Consider the following 18,868-nt stretch of genomic DNA (forward strand, 5'->3'; position numbering starts at 1 on the left):
TCCTCCCTGACTGCACACATGGAGGTGCCAACACTGTCCTCCCTGACTGCACACATGGAGGTGCCAACACTGTCCTCCCTGACTGCACACATGGAGGTGCCATCACTGTCCTCCCTGACTGCACACATGGAGGTGCCAACACTGTCCTCCCTGACTGCACACATGGAGGTGCCATCACTGTCCTCCCTGACTGCACACATGGAGGTGCCAACACTGTCCTCCCTGACTGCACACATGGAGGTGCCAACACTGTCCTCCCTGACTGCACACATGGAGGTGCCAACACTGTCGCCCCTGACTGCACACATGGAGGTGCCAACACTGTCCTCCCTGACTGCACACATGGAGGTGCCAACACTGTCGCCCCTGACTGTACACATGTAGGTGCCAACACTGTCGCCCCTGACTGCACACATGGAGGTGCCAACACTGTCCTCCCTGACTGCACACATGGAGGTGCCAACACTGTCGCCCCTGACTGCACACATGGAGGTGCCAACACTGTCGCCCCTGACTGCACACATGGAGGTGCCAACACTGTCCTCCCTGACTGCACACATGGAGGTGCCAACACTGTCGCCCCTGACTGCACACATGGAGGTGCCAACACTGTCGCCCCTGACTGCACACATGGAGGTGCCAACACTGTCGCCCCTGACTGCACACATGGAGGTGCCAACACTGTCGCCCCTGACTGCACACATGGAGGTGCCAACACTGTCCTCCCTGACTGCACACATGGAGGTGCCAACACTGTCCTCCCTGACTGCACACATGGAGGTGCCAACACTGTCCTCCCTGACTGCACACATGGAGGTGCCAACACTGTCCTCCCTGACTGCACACATGGAGGTGCCAACACTGTCCTCCCTGACTGCACACATGGAGGTGCCAACACTGTCCTCCCTGACTGCACACATGGAGGTGCCAACACTGTCCTCCCTGACTGCACACATGGAGGTGCCAACACTGTCCTACCTGACTGTACACATGTAGGTGCCAACACTGTCCTACCTGACTATACAAATGTAGGTGCCAACACTGTCCTACCTGACTATACAAATGTAGGTGCCAACACTGTCCTCCTGACTGCACACATGGAGGTGCCAACACTGTCCTCCTAACTGCACACATGTAGGTGCCAACACTGTCCTACCTGACTGCACACATGGAGGTGCCAACACTGTCCTCCTAACTGCACACATGTAGGTCAGTGAGATCGCTATGTGGATCACATTCCGGTCAGACGTCTCAGCTGATAGAAATGTCGTCTTTCCACTAATAATTAGATGTTGTTCCTCCTGATACAGAAGATTCCGGCTCTGAGTCACGCCTGTAATGGCCGAGTCACCCGCGGGCCCACGGCGGCTCCTGTGTACACAGACGTGATATCCTCCATTGTTCCCAGCAGATAATGATCTGTTTATGTGAAAACAATCACAGCAGCACAGAGGATTTCTGGAGACACGGAGCCAACGCAGCGGTGATCACATCTGCAGATGATTGAGGCGGCGTCCTCACCTCCAGGATGCTGCATAGCGGCATACACAGAATGGAGGTCACAGCAGGGGTTAACGATGCCTGAGTCACAGCAGGGGTTAATGACCCGTCAGTCACAGCAGGGGTTAACGATGCCTCAGTCACAGCGGAGGTTAACGATGCCTCAGTCACAGCGGAGGTTAACGATGCCTCAGTCACAGCAGGAGTTAATGATGCCTGAGTCACAGCAGGGGTTAATGACCAGTCAGTCACAGCAGGGGTTAATGACCTGTCAGTCACAGCAGGGGTTAACGATGCCTCAGTCACAGCGGAGGTTAACGATGCCTCAGTCACAGCAGGGGTTAATGATCCGTCAGTCACAGCAGGGGTTAATGACCTGTCAGTCACAGCAGGGGTTAACGATGCCTCAGTCACAGCAGGGGTTAATGATCCGTCAGTCACAGCAGGGGTTAATGACCTGTCAGTCACAGCAGGGGTTAACGATGCCTCAGTCACAGCGGAGGTTAACGATGCCTCAGTCACAGCAGGGGTTAACGACGCCTCAGTCACGGGATCCTGAAGCCTCTGATCGACGTCTGTAATTCTGAATAAAATGCTAAAACTACAGTGAAGACTGACACAAAGCAGCTGAGAAGAAAGCGGCGACGGCCACTCAAAGGAGAGCAGAATACTGGGGGTCCCTCTGAGCTGGTGGAGGGCTCGGGGTGGGTGCAGAATACTGGGGGTCCCTCTGAGCTGGTGGAGGGCTCGGGGTGGGTGCAGAGTACTGGAGGTCCCTCTGAGCTGGTGGAGGGCTCGGGGTGGGTGCAGAATACTGGGGGTCCCTCTGAGCTGGTGGAGGGCTCGGGGTGGGTGCAGAGTACTGGGGGTCCCTCTCAGCTGGGGGAGGGCTCGGGGTGGGTGCAGAGTACTGGGGGTCCCTCTGAGCTGGTGGAGGGCTCGGGGTGGGTGCAGAGTACTGGGGGTCCCTCTCAGCTGGGGGAGGGCTCGGGGTGGGTGCAGAGTACTGGGGGTCCCTCTGAGCTGGTGGAGGGCTCGGGGTGGGTGCAGAATACTGGGGGTCCCTCTGAGCTGGTGGAGGGCTCAGGGGTGCAGAGTACTGGGGGTCCCTCTCAGCTGGTGGAGGGCTCGGGGTGGGTGCAGAGTACTGGTGGTCCCTCTGAGCTGGTGGAGGGCTCGGGGTGGGTGCAGAGTACTGGGGGTCCCTCTGAGCTGGTGGAGGGCTCGGGGTGGGTGCAGAGTACTGGGGGTCCCTCTGAGCTGGTGGAGGGCTCGGGGTGGGTGCAGAGTACTGGGGGTCCCTCTGAGCTGGTGGAGGGCTCGGGGTGGGTGCAGAGTACTGGGGGTCCCTCTGAGCTGGTGGAGGGCTCGGGGTGGGTGCAGAGTACTGGGGGTCCCTCTGAGCTGGTGGAGGGCTCGGGGTGGGTGCAGAATACTGGGGGTCACTCAGAGCTGGGGGAGGGCTCAGGGTGGGTGCAGAGTACTGGGGGTCCCTCTGAGCTGGTGGAGGGCTCGGGGTGGGTGCAGAGTACTGGGGGTCCCTCTGAGCTGGTGGAGGGCTTGGGGTGGGTGCAGAGTACAGGGGGTCCCTCTCAGCTGGTGGAGGGCTCGGGGTGGGTGCAGAATACTGGGGGTCACTCAGAGCTGGTGGAGGGCTCAGGGTGGGTGCAGAGTACTGGGGGTCCCTCTGAGCTGGTGGAGGGCTTGGGGTGCATGCAGAGTACAGGGGGTCCCTCTGAGCTGGTGGAGGGCTCGGGGTGGGTGCAGAATACTGGGGGTCCCTCTGAGCTGGTGGAGGGCTCGGGGTGGGTGCAGAGTACTGGGGGTCCCTCTCAGCTGGGGGAGGGCTCGGGGTGGGTGCAGAGTACTGGGGGTCCCTCTGAGCTGGTGGAGGGCTTGGGGTGGGTGCAGAATACTGGGGGTCCCTCTGAGCTGGTGGAGGGCTCAGGGGTGCAGAGTACTGGGGGTCCCTCTCAGCTGGTGGAGGGCTCGGGGTGGGTGCAGAGTACTGGTGGTCCCTCTGAGCTGGTGGAGGGCTCGGGGTGGGTGCAGAGTACTGGGGGTCCCTCTGAGCTGGTGGAGGGCTCGGGGTGGGTGCAGAGTACTGGGGGTCCCTCTGAGCTGGTGGAGGGCTCGGGGTGGGTGCAGAATACTGGGGGTCACTCAGAGCTGGGGGAGGGCTCAGGGTGGGTGCAGAGTACTGGGGGTCCCTCTGAGCTGGTGGAGGGCTTGGGGTGGGTGCAGAGTACTGGGGTCCCTCTGAGCTGGTGGAGGGCTTGGGGTGGGTGCAGAGTACAGGGGGTCCCTCTCAGCTGGTGGAGGGCTCGGGGTGGGTGCAGAATACTGGGGGTCACTCAGAGCTGGGGGAGGGCTCAGGGTGGGTGCAGAGTACTGGGGGTCCCTCTGAGCTGGTGGAGGGCTTGGGGTGGGTGCAGAGTACTGGGGGTCCCTCTGAGCTGGTGGAGGGCTTGGGGTGCGTGCAGAGTACAGGGGGTCCCTCTGAGCTGGTGGAGGGCTCGGGGTGGGTGCAGAATACGGTGGGGTCCCTCTGAGCTGGTGGAGGGCTCGGGGTCGGTGTAGAGTACTGGGGGTCCCTCTGAGCTGGTGGAGGGCTCAGGGTGGGAGCAGAGTACTGGGGGTCCCTCTGAGCTGGTGGAGGGCTCGGGGTGGGTGCAGAGTACTGGGGGTCCCTCTCAGCTGGGGGAGGGCTCAGGGTGGGAGCAGAGTACTGGGGGTCCCTCTGAGCTGGTGGAGGGCTCGGGGTGGGTGCAGAGTACTGGGGATCCCTCTCAGCTGGTGGAGGGCTCGGGGTGGGTGCAGAATACTGGGGGTCCCTCTGAGCTGGTGGAGGGCTCAGGGTGGGTGCAGAGTACTGGGGGTCCCTCTGAGCTGGTGGAGGGCTTGGGGTGGGTGCAGAGTACAGGGGGTCCCTCTCAGCTGGTGGAGGGCTCGGGGTGGGTGCAGAGTACTGGGGGTCCCTCTCAGCTGGTGGAGGGCTCGGGGTGGGTGCAGAGTACTGGGGGTCCCTCTCAGCTGGTGGAGGGCTTGGGGTGGGTGCAGAGTACTGGGGGTCCCTCTCAGCTGGTGGAGGGCTCGGGGTGGGTGCAGAGTACAGGGGGTCCCTCTCAGCTGGTGGAGGGCTTGGGGTGCAGAGTACAGGGGGTCCCTCTGAGCTGGTGGAGGGCTCGGGGTGGGTGCAGAGTACTGGGGGTCCCTCTCAGCTGGTGGAGGGCTCGGGGTGGGTGCAGAGTACTGGGGGTCCCTCAGCTGGTGGAGGGCTTGGGGTGGGTGCAGAGTACAGGGGGTCCCTCTCAGCTGGTGGAGGGCTCAGGGTGGGTACTGGGGGTCCCTCTCAGCTGGTGGAGGGCTCGGGGTGGGTGCAGAGTACTGGGGGTCCCTCTCAGCTGGTGGAGGGCTCGGGGTGGGTGCAGAGTACAGGGGGTCCCTCTCAGCTGGTGGAGGGCTCGGGGTGGGTGCAGAGTACTGGGGGTCCCTCTCAGCTGGTGGAGGGCTCGGGGTGGGTGCAGAGTACTGGGGGTCCCTCAGCTGGTGGAGGGCTCAGGGTGGGTGCAGAGTACTGGGGGTCCCTCTCAGCTGGTGGAGGGCTCGGGGTGGGTGCAGAGTACTGGGGGTCCCTCTCAGCTGGTGGAGGGCTTGGGGTGGGTGCAGAGTACAGGGGGTCCCTCTCAGCTGGTGGAGGGCTCGGGGTGGGTGCAGAGTACTGGGGGTCCCTCTCAGCTGGTGGAGGGCTCGGGGTGGGTGCAGAGTACTGGGGGTCCCTCTCAGCTGGTGGAGGGCTCCAATATCATGTAACAATCAGGATTTATGTCAGGAGAACGACACGAGCGGCTGATGACACAAACATGGAGGTGCGGAGCCGCAGAGAACATTGCCAGAATGATGGACACCAGACAATCTCGCAGGAGAAGGATCTATTACAGCATCAGTCACATCCTCCACGGCCGCCATCACTACCGCCGGCCGCCATCCTGCAATCCCCAATGTCGACCAGTCCCGCCGTCATCTGGTCTCTGCGCCAAAGGACCTCCGCCAACCCGTCCAGCACGGGAGCAGCGTCTGCCAGCTCTGCCCACCCATCACCGGCCCGAGCACCACGGACGCTTCTCACCCGCATGACCGGCAGCTGCCACGTCTGCTGGAAGTCCCGGATGTCCTGCTCGGTCACGTCCGTGTGCATGAACTGGTCCAGTCTGGCGGGTGGAGGGTTAAGGAATAAACCTGTGCCCCCGGGTGTGGTGAATTGTGCCCGCGCCTCGCGGCTGTGTGGAAGGATACTTGGTGCCGATCACCACGCGCGCCGCCTTCTCTTCGGGGCTCAGCGTCCGGGAGATCAGGGCCGGCACATCCTCGAACGAGGAGCGGTCGGTGAAGGAGAAGAGGAAGAGGACGGCGTCGGCATTCTCCTTACAGGCCTGCAGAGACAGAACCGGATCATCAGTCGGACACAGCGGAGCATAACCCTCATCATCCGCTCGGCAGCGCCACCTACAGGCAGAATGTGGTCAAACTTCTTCAGCGCAGACTCCCCACAATCCCAGAAGTGGAAGGCGAAAACGATGGGACGATCGCTGTCTGCAGGACGCACCGGCCAGAACACACAGGACGTCTGGATCCCTGAGACGAAACGATGATAGATCAGGATCAATCTGAACAAGCTAAGCTGCAGTGTAAAGCACGGAGGACGGACAGGCCAGCGCCCACGGCCTCTGAGGAAGCAGAAGGTGAATTTCACACTTTAAAGATGGCCCAAAAATGCACACTGGAGACAACGGAGCTCGCATGTTTTATCAATGGGGCCAGGGGAGTGCGAGACCCCTCTGACCAGAGACAGCAATGATCGTCAGCGTCCCTGATCCATCACCTTCTGTGCAGTCCAGACCTCACCTGTGGTCTCATGGTGCATGGGGGTCACCTCCAATCCGCAGAGTTTAGCAACCAGGGACGTCTTCCCGACACCACTTTTACCACAGACGAAGATTTTGTAGCTGGCGACATCAGCGGGAAACTGCGGGGGAAGAACCGGCCGCTCGATCAGCCCTGTGCAAATACACGGATCACAATGGTGTCACCTAAAGAAACCACACGGACCAGCAGAGGGCGGTGCAGGGATAATACAGGAGATGTAATGTCACACAGGGACCAGCAGAGGGCGGTGCGGGGATAATACAGGAGATGTAATGTCACACACGGACCAGCAGAGGGCGGTGCAGGGATAATACAGGAGATGTAATGTCACACAGGGACCAGCAGAGGGCGGTGCAGGGATAATACAGGAGATGTAATGTCACACAGGGACCAGCAGAGGGCGGTGCGGGGATAATACAGGAGATGTAATGTCACACAGGGACCAGCAGAGGGCGGTGCGGAGATAATACAGATGTAATGTCACACAGGGACCAGCAGAGGGCAGTGCGGGGATAATACAGGAGATGTAATGTCACACAGGGACCAGCAGAGGGCGGTGCGGGGATAATACAGGAGATGTAATGTCACACAGGGACCAGCAGAGGGCAGTGCGGGGATAATACAGGAGATGTAATGTCACACAGGGACCAGCAGAGGGCGGTGCAGGGATAATACAGGAGATGTAATGTCACACAGGGACCAGCAGAGGGCGGTGCGGGGATAATACAGGAGATGTAATGTCACACAGGGACCAGCAGAGGGCGGTGCAGGGATAATACAGGAGATGTAATGTCACACACGGACCAGCAGAGGGCGGTGCGGGGATAATACAGGAGATGTAATGTCACACAGGGACCAGCAGAGGGCAGTACGGGGATAATACAGGAGATGTAATGTCACACAGGGACCAGCAGAGGGCGGTGCAGGGATAATACAGGAGATGTAATGTCACACAGGGACCAGCAGAGGGCAGTGCGGGGATAATACAGGAGATGTAATGTCACACATGGACCAGCAGAGGGCGGTGCGGGGATAATACAGGAGGTGTAATGTCACACAGGGACCAGCAGAGGGCAGTGCGGGGATAATACAGGAGATGTAATGTCACACAGTGACCAGCAGAGGGCGGTGCAGGGATAATACAGGAGATGTAATGTCACACAGGGACCAGCAGAGGGCGGTGCGGGGATAATACAGGAGATGTAATGTCACACAGGGACCAGCAGAGGGCAGTGCGGGGATAATACAGGAGATGTAATGTCACACAGGGACCAGCAGAGGGCAGTGCGGGGATAATACAGGAGGTGTAATGTCACACAGGGACCAGCAGAGGGCGGTGCAGGGATAATACAGGAGATGTAATGTCACACAGGGACCAGCAGAGGGCAGTGCGGGGATAATACAGGAGATGTAATGTCACACAGTGACCAGCAGAGGGCAGTGCGGGGATAATACAGGAGATGTAATGTCACACAGGGACCAGCAGAGGGCAGTGCGGGGATAATACAGGAGATGTAATGTCACACAGTGACCAGCAGAGGGCGGTGCGGGATAATACAGGAGGTGTAATGTCACACAGGGACCAGCAGAGGGCGGTGCAGGGATAATACAGGAGATGTAATGTCACACAGGGACCAGCAGAGGGCGGTGCGGGGATAATACAGGAGATGTAATGTCACACAGGGACCAGCAGAGGGCGGTGCGGGGATAATACAGGAGATGTAATGTCACACAGGGACCAGCAGAGGGCAGTGCGGGGATAATACAGGAGGTGTAATGTCACACAGGGACCAGCAGAGGGCGGTGCGGGATAATACAGGAGGTGTAATGTCACACAGGGACCAGCAGAGGGCAGTGCGGGGATAATACAGGAGATGTAATGTCACACAGTGACCAGCAGAGGGCAGTGCGGGGATAATACAGGAGGTGTAATGTCACACAGGGACCAGCAGAGGGCGGTGCGGGATAATACAGGAGGTGTAATGTCACACAGGGACCAGCAGAGGGCGGTGCGGGGATAATACAGGAGATGTAATGTCACACAGGGACCAGCAGAGGGCAGTGCGGGGATAATACAGGAGATGTAATGTCACACAGTGACCAGCAGAGGGCAGTGCGGGGATAATACAGGAGGTGTAATGTCACACAGGGACCAGCAGAGGGCGGTGCAGGGATAATACAGGAGATGTAATATCACACAGTGAGCAGCAGAGGGCGGTGCGGGGATAATACAGGAGATGTAATATCACACAGGAACCAGCAGAGGGCGGTGCGGGGATAATACAGGAGATGTAATGTCACACAGGGACCAGCAGAGGGCGGTGCGGGGATAATACAGGAGATGTAATGTCACACAGGGACCAGCAGAGGGCGGTGCGGGGATAATACAGGAGATGTAATGTCACACACGGACCAGCAGAGGGCGGTGCAGAAATAATACAGGAGATGTAATGTCACACAGGGACCAGCAGAGGGCAGTGCAGAAATAATACAGGAGATGTAATGTCACACAGGGACCAGCAGAGGGCAGTGCAGAAATAATACAGGAGGTGTAATGTCACACAGGGACCAGCAGAGGGCGGTGCGGGGATAATACAGGAGATGTAATGTCACACAGGGACCAGCAGAGGGCGGTGCGGGGATAATACAGGAGATGTAATGTCACACAGTGACCAGCAGAGGGCAGTGCGGGGATAATACAGGAGATGTAATGTCACACAGGGACCAGCAGAGGGCGGTGCGGGGATAATACAGGAGATGTAATATCACACAGGGACCAGCAGAGGGCGGTGCGGAGATAATACAGGAGATGTAATGTCACACAGGGACCAGCAGAGGGCGGTGCGGGGATAATACAGGAGATGTAATGTCACACAGGGACCAGCAGAGGGCGGTGCGGGGATAATACAGGAGGTGTAATGTCACACAGGGACCAGCAGAGGGCGGTGCAGGGATAATACAGGAGGTGTAATGTCACACAGGGACCAGCAGAGGGCGGTGCAGGGATAATACAGGAGATGTAATGTCACACAGGGACCAGCAGAGGGCAGTGCAGGGATAATACAGGAGGTGTAATGTCACACAGGGACCAGCAGAGGGCGGTGCAGGGATAATACAGGAGGTGTAATGTCACACACGGACCAGCAGAGGGCGGTGCGGGGATAATACAGGAGATGTAATGTCACACAGTGACCAGCAGAGGGCGGTGCAGGGATAATACAGGAGATGTAATGTCACACACGGACCAGCAGAGGGCGGTGCGGGGATAATACAGGAGATGTAATGTCACACAGGGACCAGCAGAGGGCAGTGCGGGGATAATACAGGAGATGTAATGTCACACAGTGACCAGCAGAGGGCAGTGCGGGGATAATACAGGAGATGTAATGTCACACAGGGACCAGCAGAGGGCGGTGCGGGGATAATACAGGAGATGTAATGTCACACAGTGACCAGCAGAGGGCGGTGCAGGGATAATACAGGAGATGTAATGTCACACACGGACCAGCAGAGGGCGGTGCGGGGATAATACAGGAGATGTAATGTCACACAGGGACCAGCAGAGGGCAGTGCGGGGATAATACAGGAGATGTAATGTCACACAGTGACCAGCAGAGGGCAGTGCGGGGATAATACAGGAGATGTAATGTCACACAGGGACCAGCAGAGGGCAGTGCAGAAATAATACAGGAGATGTAATGTCACACAGGGACCAGCAGAGGGCGGTGCGGGGATAATACAGGAGATGTAATGTCACACAGGGACCAGCAGAGGGCGGTGCGGGGATAATACAGGAGGTGTAATGTCACACAGGGACCAGCAGAGGGCGGTGCAGAAATAATACAGGAGATGTAATGTCACACAGGGACCAGCAGAGGGCGGTGCGGGGATAATACAGGAGGTGTAATGTCACACAGGGACCAGCAGAGGGCGGTGCAGAAATAATACAGGAGATGTAATGTCACACAGGGACCAGCAGAGGGCGGTGCGGGGATAATACAGGAGGTGTAATGTCACACAGGGACCAGCAGAGGGCGGTGCGGGGATAATACAGGAGATGTAATGTCACACAGGGACCAGCAGAGGGCAGTGCGGGGATAATACAGGAGATGTAATGTCACACAGGGACCAGCAGAGGGCGGTGCGGGGATAATACAGGAGGTGTAATGTCACACAGGGACCAGCAGAGGGCGGTGCGGGGATAATACAGGAGATGTAATGTCACACAGGGACCAGCAGAGAGCAGTGCGGGGATAATACAGGAGATGTAATGTCACACAGGGACCAGCAGAGGGCGGTGCGGGGATAATACAGGAGATGTAATGTCACACAGGGACCAGCAGAGGGCAGTGCAGAAATAATACAGGAGGTGTAATGTCACACAGGGACCAGCAGAGGGCGGTGCGGGGATAATACAGGAGATGTAATGTCACACAGTGACCAGCAGAGGGCAGTGCGGGGATAATACAGGAGATGTAATGTCACACAGGGACCAGCAGAGGGCGGTGCGGAGATAATACAGGAGATGTAATGTCACACAGGGACCAGCAGAGGGCGGTGCGGGGATAATACAGGAGATGTAATGTCACACAGGGACCAGCAGAGGGCGGTGCGGGGATAATACAGGAGATGTAATGTCACACAGGGACCAGCAGAGGGCGGTGCAGGGATAATACAGGAGGTGTAATGTCACACAGGGACCAGCAGAGGGCGGTGCAGGGATAATACAGGAGATGTAATGTCACACAGGGACCAGCAGAGGGCGGTGCAGGGATAATACAGGAGGTGTAATGTCACACAGGGACCAGCAGAGGGCGGTGCAGGGATAATACAGGAGGTGTAATGTCACACACGGACCAGCAGAGGGCGGTGCGGGGATAATACAGGAGATGTAATGTCACACAGTGACCAGCAGAGGGCGGTGCAGGGATAATACAGGAGATGTAATGTCACACAGGGACCAGCAGAGGGCGGTGCGGGGATAATACAGGAGGTGTAATGTCACACAGGGACCAGCAGAGGGCGGTGCGGGGATAATACAGGAGATGTAATGTCACACACGGACCAGCAGAGGGCGGTGCAGGGATAATACAGGAGATGTAATGTCACACACGGACCAGCAGAGGGCGGTGCGGGGATAATACAGGAGATGTAATGTCACACAGGGACCAGCAGAGGGCGGTGCGGGGATAATACAGGAGATGTCATGTCACACAGGGACCAGCAGAGGGCGGTGCGGGGATAATACAGGAGGTGTAATGTCACACAGTGACCAGCAGAGGGCAGTGCGGGGATAATACAGGAGATGTAATGTCACACAGTGACCAGCAGAGGGCAGTGCAGAAATAATACAGGAGATGTAATGTCACACAGGGACCAGCAGAGGGCGGTGTGGGGATAATACAGGAGGTGTAATGTCACACAGGGACCAGCAGAGGGCGGTGCAGAAATAATACAAGAGATGTAATGTCACACAGGGACCAGCAGAGGGCGGTGCGGGGATAATACAGGAGATGTAATGTCACACAGGGACCAGCAGATGGCGGTGCGGGGATAATACAGGAGGTGTAATGTCACACAGGGACCAGCAGAGGGCGGTGCGGGGATAATACAGGAGATGTAATGTCACACAGGGACCAGCAGAGGGCGGTGCGGGGATAATACAGGAGATGTAATGTCACACAGGGACCAGCAGAGGGCGGTGCAGGGATAATACAGGAGATGTAATGTCACACAGGGACCAGCAGAGGGCGGTGCGGGGATAATACAGGAGGTGTAATGTCACACAGGGACCAGCAGAGGGCGGTGCGGGGATAATACAGGAGATGTAATGTCACACAGGGACCAGCAGAGGGCGGTGCGGGGATAATACAGGAGATGTAATGTCACACAGGGACCAGCAGAGGGCAGTGCAGAAATAATACAGGAGGTGTAATGTCACACAGGGACCAGCAGAGGGCGGTGCGGGGATAATACAGGAGACGTAATGTCACACAGGGACCAGCAGAGGGCGGTGCAGAAATAATACAGGAGATGTAATGTCACACAGGGACCAGCAGAGGGCGGTGCAGAAATAATACAGGAGATGTAATGTCACACAGGGACCAGCAGAGGGCGGTGCGGGGATAATACAGGAGGTGTAATGTCACACAGGGACCAGCAGAGGGCGGTGCGGGGATAATACAGGAGATGTAATGTCACACAGGGACCAGCAGAGGGCAGTGCAGAAATAATACAGGAGGTGTAATGTCACACAGGGACCAGCAGAGGGCGGTGCGGGGATAATACAGGAGGTGTAATGTCACACAGGGACCAGCAGAGGGCGGTGCGGGGATAATACAGGAGATGTAATGAAACACAGGGACCAGCAGAGGGCGGTGCGGGGATAATACAGGAGATGTAATGTCACACAGGGACCAGCAGAGGGCAGTGCAGAAATAATACAGGAGATGTAATGTCACACACGGACCAGCAGAGGGCAGTGCGGGGATAATACAGGAGGTGTAATGTCACACAGGGACCAGCAGAGGGCGGTGCAGAAATAATACAGGAGATGTAATGTCACACAGGGACCAGAAGAGGGCGGTGCGGGGATAATACAGGAGATGTAATGTCACACAGGGACCAGCAGAGGGCGGTGCGGGGATAATACAGGAGATGTAATGTCACACAGGGACCAGCAGAGGGCGGTGCGGGGATAATACAGGAGGTGTAATGTCACACAGGGACCAGCAGAGGGCGGTGCGGGGATAATACAGGAGGTGTAATGTCACACAGGGACCAGCAGAGGGCGGTGCAGAAATAATACAGGAGATGTAATGTCACACAGGGACCAGCAGAGGGCGGTGCGGGGATAATACAGGAGATGTAATGTCACACAGGGACCAGCAGATGGCGGTGCGGGGATAATACAGGAGGTGTAATGTCACACAGGGACCAGCAGAGGGAGGTGCGGGGATAATACAGGAGATGTAATGTCACACAGGGACCAGCAGAGGGCGGTGCGGGGATAATACAGGAGATGTAATGTCACACAGGGACCAGCAGAGGGCGGTGCAGGGATAATACAGGAGATGTAATGTCACACAGGGACCAGCAGAGGGCGGTGCGGGGATAATACAGGAGATGTAATGTCACACAGGGACCAGCAGAGGGCGGTGCGGGGATAATACAGGAGGTGTAATGTCACACAGGGACCAGCAGAGGGCGGTGCGGGGATAATACAGGAGATGTAATGTCACACAGGGACCAGCAGAGGGCGGTGCGGGGATAATACAGGAGGTGTAATGTCACACAGGGACCAGCAGAGGGCGGTGCAGAAATAATACAGGAGATGTAATGTCACACAGGGACCAGCAGAGGGCGGTGCGGGGATAATACAGGAGATGTAATGTCACACAGGGACCAGCAGATGGCGGTGCGGGGATAATACAGGAGGTGTAATGTCACACAGGGACCAGCAGAGGGAGGTGCGGGGATAATACAGGAGATGTAATGTCACACAGGGACCAGCAGAGGGCGGTGCGGGGATAATACAGGAGATGTAATGTCACACAGGGACCAGCAGAGGGCGGTGCAGGGATAATACAGGAGATGTAATGTCACACAGGGACCAGCAGAGGGCGGTGCGGGGATAATACAGGAGATGTAATGTCACACAGGGACCAGCAGAGGGCGGTGCGGGGATAATACAGGAGGTGTAATGTCACACAGGGACCAGCAGAGGGCGGTGCGGGGATAATACAGGAGATGTAATGTCACACAGGGACCAGCAGAGGGCGGTGCGGGGATAATACAGGAGATGTAATGTCACACAGGGACCAGCAGAGGGCGGTGCGGGGATAATACAGGAGGTGTAATGTCACACAGGGACCAGCAGAGGGCGGTGCAGGGATAATACAGGAGGTGTAATGTCACACAGGGACCAGCAGAGGGCGGTGCAGGGATAATACAGGAGATGTAATGTCACACAGGGACCAGCAGAGGGCGGTGCAGGGATAATACAGGAGGTGTAATGTCACACACGGACCAGCAGAGGGCGGTGCGGGGATAATACAGGAGATGTAATGTCACACAGGGACCAGCAGAGGGCGGTGCGGGGATAATACAGGAGGTGTAATGTCACACAGTGACCAGCAGAGGGCGGTGCAGGGATAATACAGGAGATGTAATGTCACACACGGACCAGCAGAGGGCGGTGCGGGGATAATACAGGAGATGTAATGTCACACAGGGACCAGCAGAGGGCAGTGCGGGGATAATACAGGAGATGTAATGTCACACAGTGACCAGCAGAGGGCAGTGCGGGGATAATACAGGAGATGTAATGTCACACAGGGACCAGCAGAGGGCGGTGCGGGGATAATACAGGAGATGTAATGTCACACAGTGACCAGCAGAGGGCGGTGCAGGGATAATACAGGAGATGTAATGTCACACACGGACCAGCAGAGGGCGGTGCGGGGATAATACAGGAGATGTAATGTCACACAGGGACCAGCAGAGGGCAGTGCGGGGATAATACAGGAGATGTAATGTCACACAGTGACCAGCAGAGGGCAGTGCGGGGATAATACAGGAGATGTAATGTCACACAGGGACCAGCAGAGGGCAGTGCAGAAATAATACAGGAGATGTAATGTCACACAGGGACCAGCAGAGGGCGGTGCGGGGATAATACAGATGTAATGTCACACAGGGACCAGCAGAGGGCGGTGCGGGGATAATACAGGAGATGTAATGTCACACAGGGACCAGCAGAGGGCGGTGCGGGGATAATACAGGAGGTGTAATGTCACACAGGGACCAGCAGAGGGCGGTGCAGAAATAATACAGGAGATGTAATGTCACACAGGGACCAGCAGAGGGCGGTGCGGGGATAATACAGGAGGTGTAATGTCACACAGGGACCAGCAGAGGGCGGTGCAGAAATAATACAGGAGATGTAATGTCACACAGGGACCAGCAGAGGGCGGTGCGGGGATAATACAGGAGGTGTAATGTCACACAGGGACCAGCAGAGGGCGGTGCGGGGATAATACAGGAGATGTAATGTCACACAGGGACCAGCAGAGGGCAGTGCGGGGATAATACAGGAGATGTAATGTCACACAGGGACCAGCAGAGGGCGGTGCGGGGATAATACAGGAGGTGTAATGTCACACAGGGACCAGCAGAGGGCGGTGCGGGGATAATACAGGAGATGTAATGTCACACAGGGACCAGCAGAGAGCAGTGCGGGGATAATACAGGAGATGTAATGTCACACAGGGACCAGCAGAGGGCGGTGCGGGGATAATACAGGAGATGTAATGTCACACAGGGACCAGCAGAGGGCAGTGCAGAAATAATACAGGAGGTGTAATGTCACACAGGGACCAGCAGAGGGCGGTGCGGGGATAATACAGGAGATGTAATGTCACACAGTGACCAGCAGAGGGCAGTGCGGGGATAATACAGGAGATGTAATGTCACACAGGGACCAGCAGAGGGCGGTGCGGAGATAATACAGGAGATGTAATGTCACACAGGGACCAGCAGAGGGCGGTGCGGGGATAATACAGGAGATGTAATGTCACACAGGGACCAGCAGAGGGCGGTGCGGGGATAATACAGGAGATGTAATGTCACACAGGGACCAGCAGAGGGCGGTGCAGGGATAATACAGGAGGTGTAATGTCACACAGGGACCAGCAGAGGGCGGTGCAGGGATAATACAGGAGATGTAATGTCACACAGGGACCAGCAGAGGGCGGTGCAGGGATAATACAGGAGGTGTAATGTCACACAGGGACCAGCAGAGGGCGGTGCAGGGATAATACAGGAGGTGTAATGTCACACACGGACCAGCAGAGGGCGGTGCGGGGATAATACAGGAGATGTAATGTCACACAGTGACCAGCAGAGGGCGGTGCAGGGATAATACAGGAGATGTAATGTCACACAGGGACCAGCAGAGGGCGGTGCGGGGATAATACAGGAGGTGTAATGTCACACAGGGACCAGCAGAGGGCGGTGCGGGGATAATACAGGAGATGTAATGTCACACACGGACCAGCAGAGGGCGGTGCAGGGATAATACAGGAGATGTAATGTCACACACGGACCAGCAGAGGGCGGTGCGGGGATAATACAGGAGATGTAATGTCACACAGGGACCAGCAGAGGGCGGTGCGGGGATAATACAGGAGATGTCATGTCACACAGGGACCAGCAGAGGGCGGTGCGGGGATAATACAGGAGGTGTAATGTCACACAGTGACCAGCAGAGGGCAGTGCGGGGATAATACAGGAGATGTAATGTCACACAGTGACCAGCAGAGGGCAGTGCAGAAATAATACAGGAGATGTAATGTCACACAGGGACCAGCAGAGGGCGGTGCGGGGATAATACAGGAGGTGTAATGTCACACAGGGACCAGCAGAGGGCGGTGCAGAAATAATACAAGAGATGTAATGTCACACAGGGACCAGCAGAGGGCGGTGCGGGGATAATACAGGAGATGTAATGTCACACAGGGACCAGCAGATGGCGGTGCGGGGATAATACAGGAGGTGTAATGTCACACAGGGACCAGCAGAGGGCGGTGCGGGGATAATACAGGAGATGTAATGTCACACAGGGACCAGCAGAGGGCGGTGCGGGGATAATACAGGAGATGTAATGTCACACAGTGACCAGCAGAGGGCGGTGCGGGGATAATACAGGAGGTGTAATGTCACACAGGGACCAGCAGAGGGCAGTGCGGGGATAATACAGGAGACGTAATGTCACACAGGGACCAGCAGAGGGCGGTGCAGAAATAATACAGGAGATGTAATGTCACACAGGGACCAGCAGAGGGCGGTGCAGGGATAATACAGGAGATGTAATGTCACACAGGGACCAGCAGAGGGCGGTGCGGGGATAATACAGGAGGTGTAATGTCACACAGGGACCAGCAGAGGGCGGTGCGGGGATAATACAGGAGATGTAATGTCACACAGGGACCAGCAGAGGGCGGTGCGGGGATAATACAGGAGATGTAATGTCACACAGGGACCAGCAGAGGGCAGTGCAGAAATAATACAGGAGGTGTAATGTCACACAGGGACCAGCAGAGGGCGGTGCGGGGATAATACAGGAGACGTAATGTCACACAGGGACCAGCAGAGGGCGGTGCAGAAATAATACAGGAGATGTAATGTCACACAGGGACCAGCAGAGGGCGGTGCAGAAATAATACAGGAGATGTAATGTCACACAGGGACCAGCAGAGGGCGGTGCGGGGATAATACAGGAGGTGTAATGTCACACAGGGACCAGCAGAGGGCGGTGCGGGGATAATACAGGAGATGTAATGTCACACAGGGACCAGCAGAGGGCAGTGCAGAAATAATACAGGAGGTGTAATGTCACACAGGGACCAGCAGAGGGCGGTGCGGGGATAATACAGGAGGTGTAATGTCACACAGGGACCAGCAGAGGGCGGTGCGGGGATAATACAGGAGATGTAATGTCACACAGGGACCAGCAGAGGGCGGTGCGGGGATAATACAGGAGATGTAATGTCACACAGGGACCAGCAGAGGGCAGTGCAGAAATAATACAGGAGATGTAATGTCACACACGGACCAGCAGAGGGCAGTGCGGGGATAATACAGGAGGTGTAATGTCACACAGGGACCAGCAGAGGGCGGTGCAGAAATAATACAGGAGATGTAATGTCACACAGGGACCAGAAGAGGGCGGTGCGGGGATAATACAGGAGATGTAATGTCACACAGGGACCAGCAGAGGGCGGTGCGGGGATAATACAGGAGATGTAATGTCACACAGGGACCAGCAGAGGGCGGTGCGGAGATAATACAGATGTAATGTCACACAGGGACCAGCAGAGGGCAGTGCAGAAATAATACAGGAGGTGTAATGTCACACAGGGACCAGCAGAGGGCGGTGCGGGGATAATACAGGAGGTGTAATGTCACACAGGGACCAGCAGAGGGCGGTGCGGGGATAATACAGGAGGTGTAATGTCACACAGGGACCAGCAGAGGGCGGTGCAGAAATAATACAGGAGATGTAATGTCACACAGGGACCAGCAGAGGGCGGTGCGGGGATAATACAGGAGATGTAATGTCACACAGGGACCAGCAGATGGCGGTGCGGGGATAATACAGGAGGTGTAATGTCACACAGGGACCAGCAGAGGGAGGTGCGGGGATAATACAGGAGATGTAATGTCACACAGGGACCAGCAGAGGGCGGTGCGGGGATAATACAGGAGATGTAATGTCACACAGGGACCAGCAGAGGGCGGTGCAGGGATAATACAGGAGATGTAATGTCACACAGGGACCAGCAGAGGGCGGTGCGGGGATAATACAGGAGATGTAATGTCACACAGGGACCAGCAGAGGGCGGTGCGGGGATAATACAGGAGATGTAATGTCACACAGGGA

At 56.9% G+C, this 18,868-nt stretch overlaps 3 protein-coding genes across 3 annotated transcripts in view; all 3 read right to left on the reverse strand.

Moving 5' to 3' along the window:
- Window positions 1-174: 174 nt before the first annotated feature.
- LOC138651576 (multiple epidermal growth factor-like domains protein 10) lies at window positions 175-2,275 on the reverse strand. Its single transcript, XM_069741873.1, has 2 exons — window positions 1,157-2,275; window positions 175-1,085 (listed from the first exon to the last, which is right to left on the reverse strand). The coding sequence occupies exons 1-2, from the start codon at window positions 1,203-1,205 to the stop codon at window positions 175-177; spliced, it is 960 nt and encodes a 319-aa protein (XP_069597974.1). The 5' UTR covers window positions 1,206-2,275.
- On the reverse strand, window positions 2,153-5,444 carry LOC138651577 (uncharacterized). Its single transcript, XM_069741874.1, has 4 exons — window positions 5,440-5,444; window positions 5,079-5,297; window positions 3,893-4,640; window positions 2,153-3,775 (listed from the first exon to the last, which is right to left on the reverse strand). Exons 1-4 carry the CDS (start codon window positions 5,442-5,444, stop codon window positions 2,153-2,155), a joined length of 2,595 nt encoding a protein of 864 aa, XP_069597975.1.
- CPLANE2 (ciliogenesis and planar polarity effector complex subunit 2) overlaps window positions 5,418-18,868 on the reverse strand; it is a 27,594-nt gene continuing 14,143 nt past the window's right edge. The window contains exons 2-5 of the mRNA XM_069742063.1: window positions 6,406-6,558; window positions 6,011-6,135; window positions 5,797-5,933; window positions 5,418-5,711 (exon numbers count right to left, since the gene is read on the reverse strand). Of these exons, the coding sequence (XP_069598164.1) occupies window positions 5,444-5,711; window positions 5,797-5,933; window positions 6,011-6,135; window positions 6,406-6,558 (683 nt within the window). The 3' untranslated portion in view covers window positions 5,418-5,443. The remainder of the gene's footprint in view (window positions 5,712-5,796; window positions 5,934-6,010; window positions 6,136-6,405; window positions 6,559-18,868) is intronic.

This window comes from Ranitomeya imitator, chromosome 10, assembly GCF_032444005.1.
Source record: "Ranitomeya imitator isolate aRanImi1 chromosome 10, aRanImi1.pri, whole genome shotgun sequence".
NCBI classification, from domain to species: domain Eukaryota; kingdom Metazoa; phylum Chordata; class Amphibia; order Anura; family Dendrobatidae; genus Ranitomeya; species Ranitomeya imitator.

Coding starts and splice junctions, on each gene's coding strand:
- LOC138651576 (XM_069741873.1), bottom strand. CDS start 1,205: ATGTGTGCAGTTAGGAGGACAGTGTTGGCACCTCCATGTGTGCAGTCA. Junction 1,086..1,156: donor ACCTCCATGTGTGCAGTCAG/GTAGGACAGTGT, acceptor GTGTGCAGTCAG/GAGGACAGTGTTGGCACCTA.
- LOC138651577 (XM_069741874.1), bottom strand. Junction 4,641..5,078: donor CCAGCTGAGAGGGACCCCCA/GTACTCTGCACC, acceptor CTGCACCCCAAG/CCCTCCACCAGCTGAGAGGG. Junction 3,776..3,892: donor CCAGCTCAGAGGGACCCCCA/GTACTCTGCACC, acceptor ACCCACCCCAAG/CCCTCCACCAGCTCAGAGGG.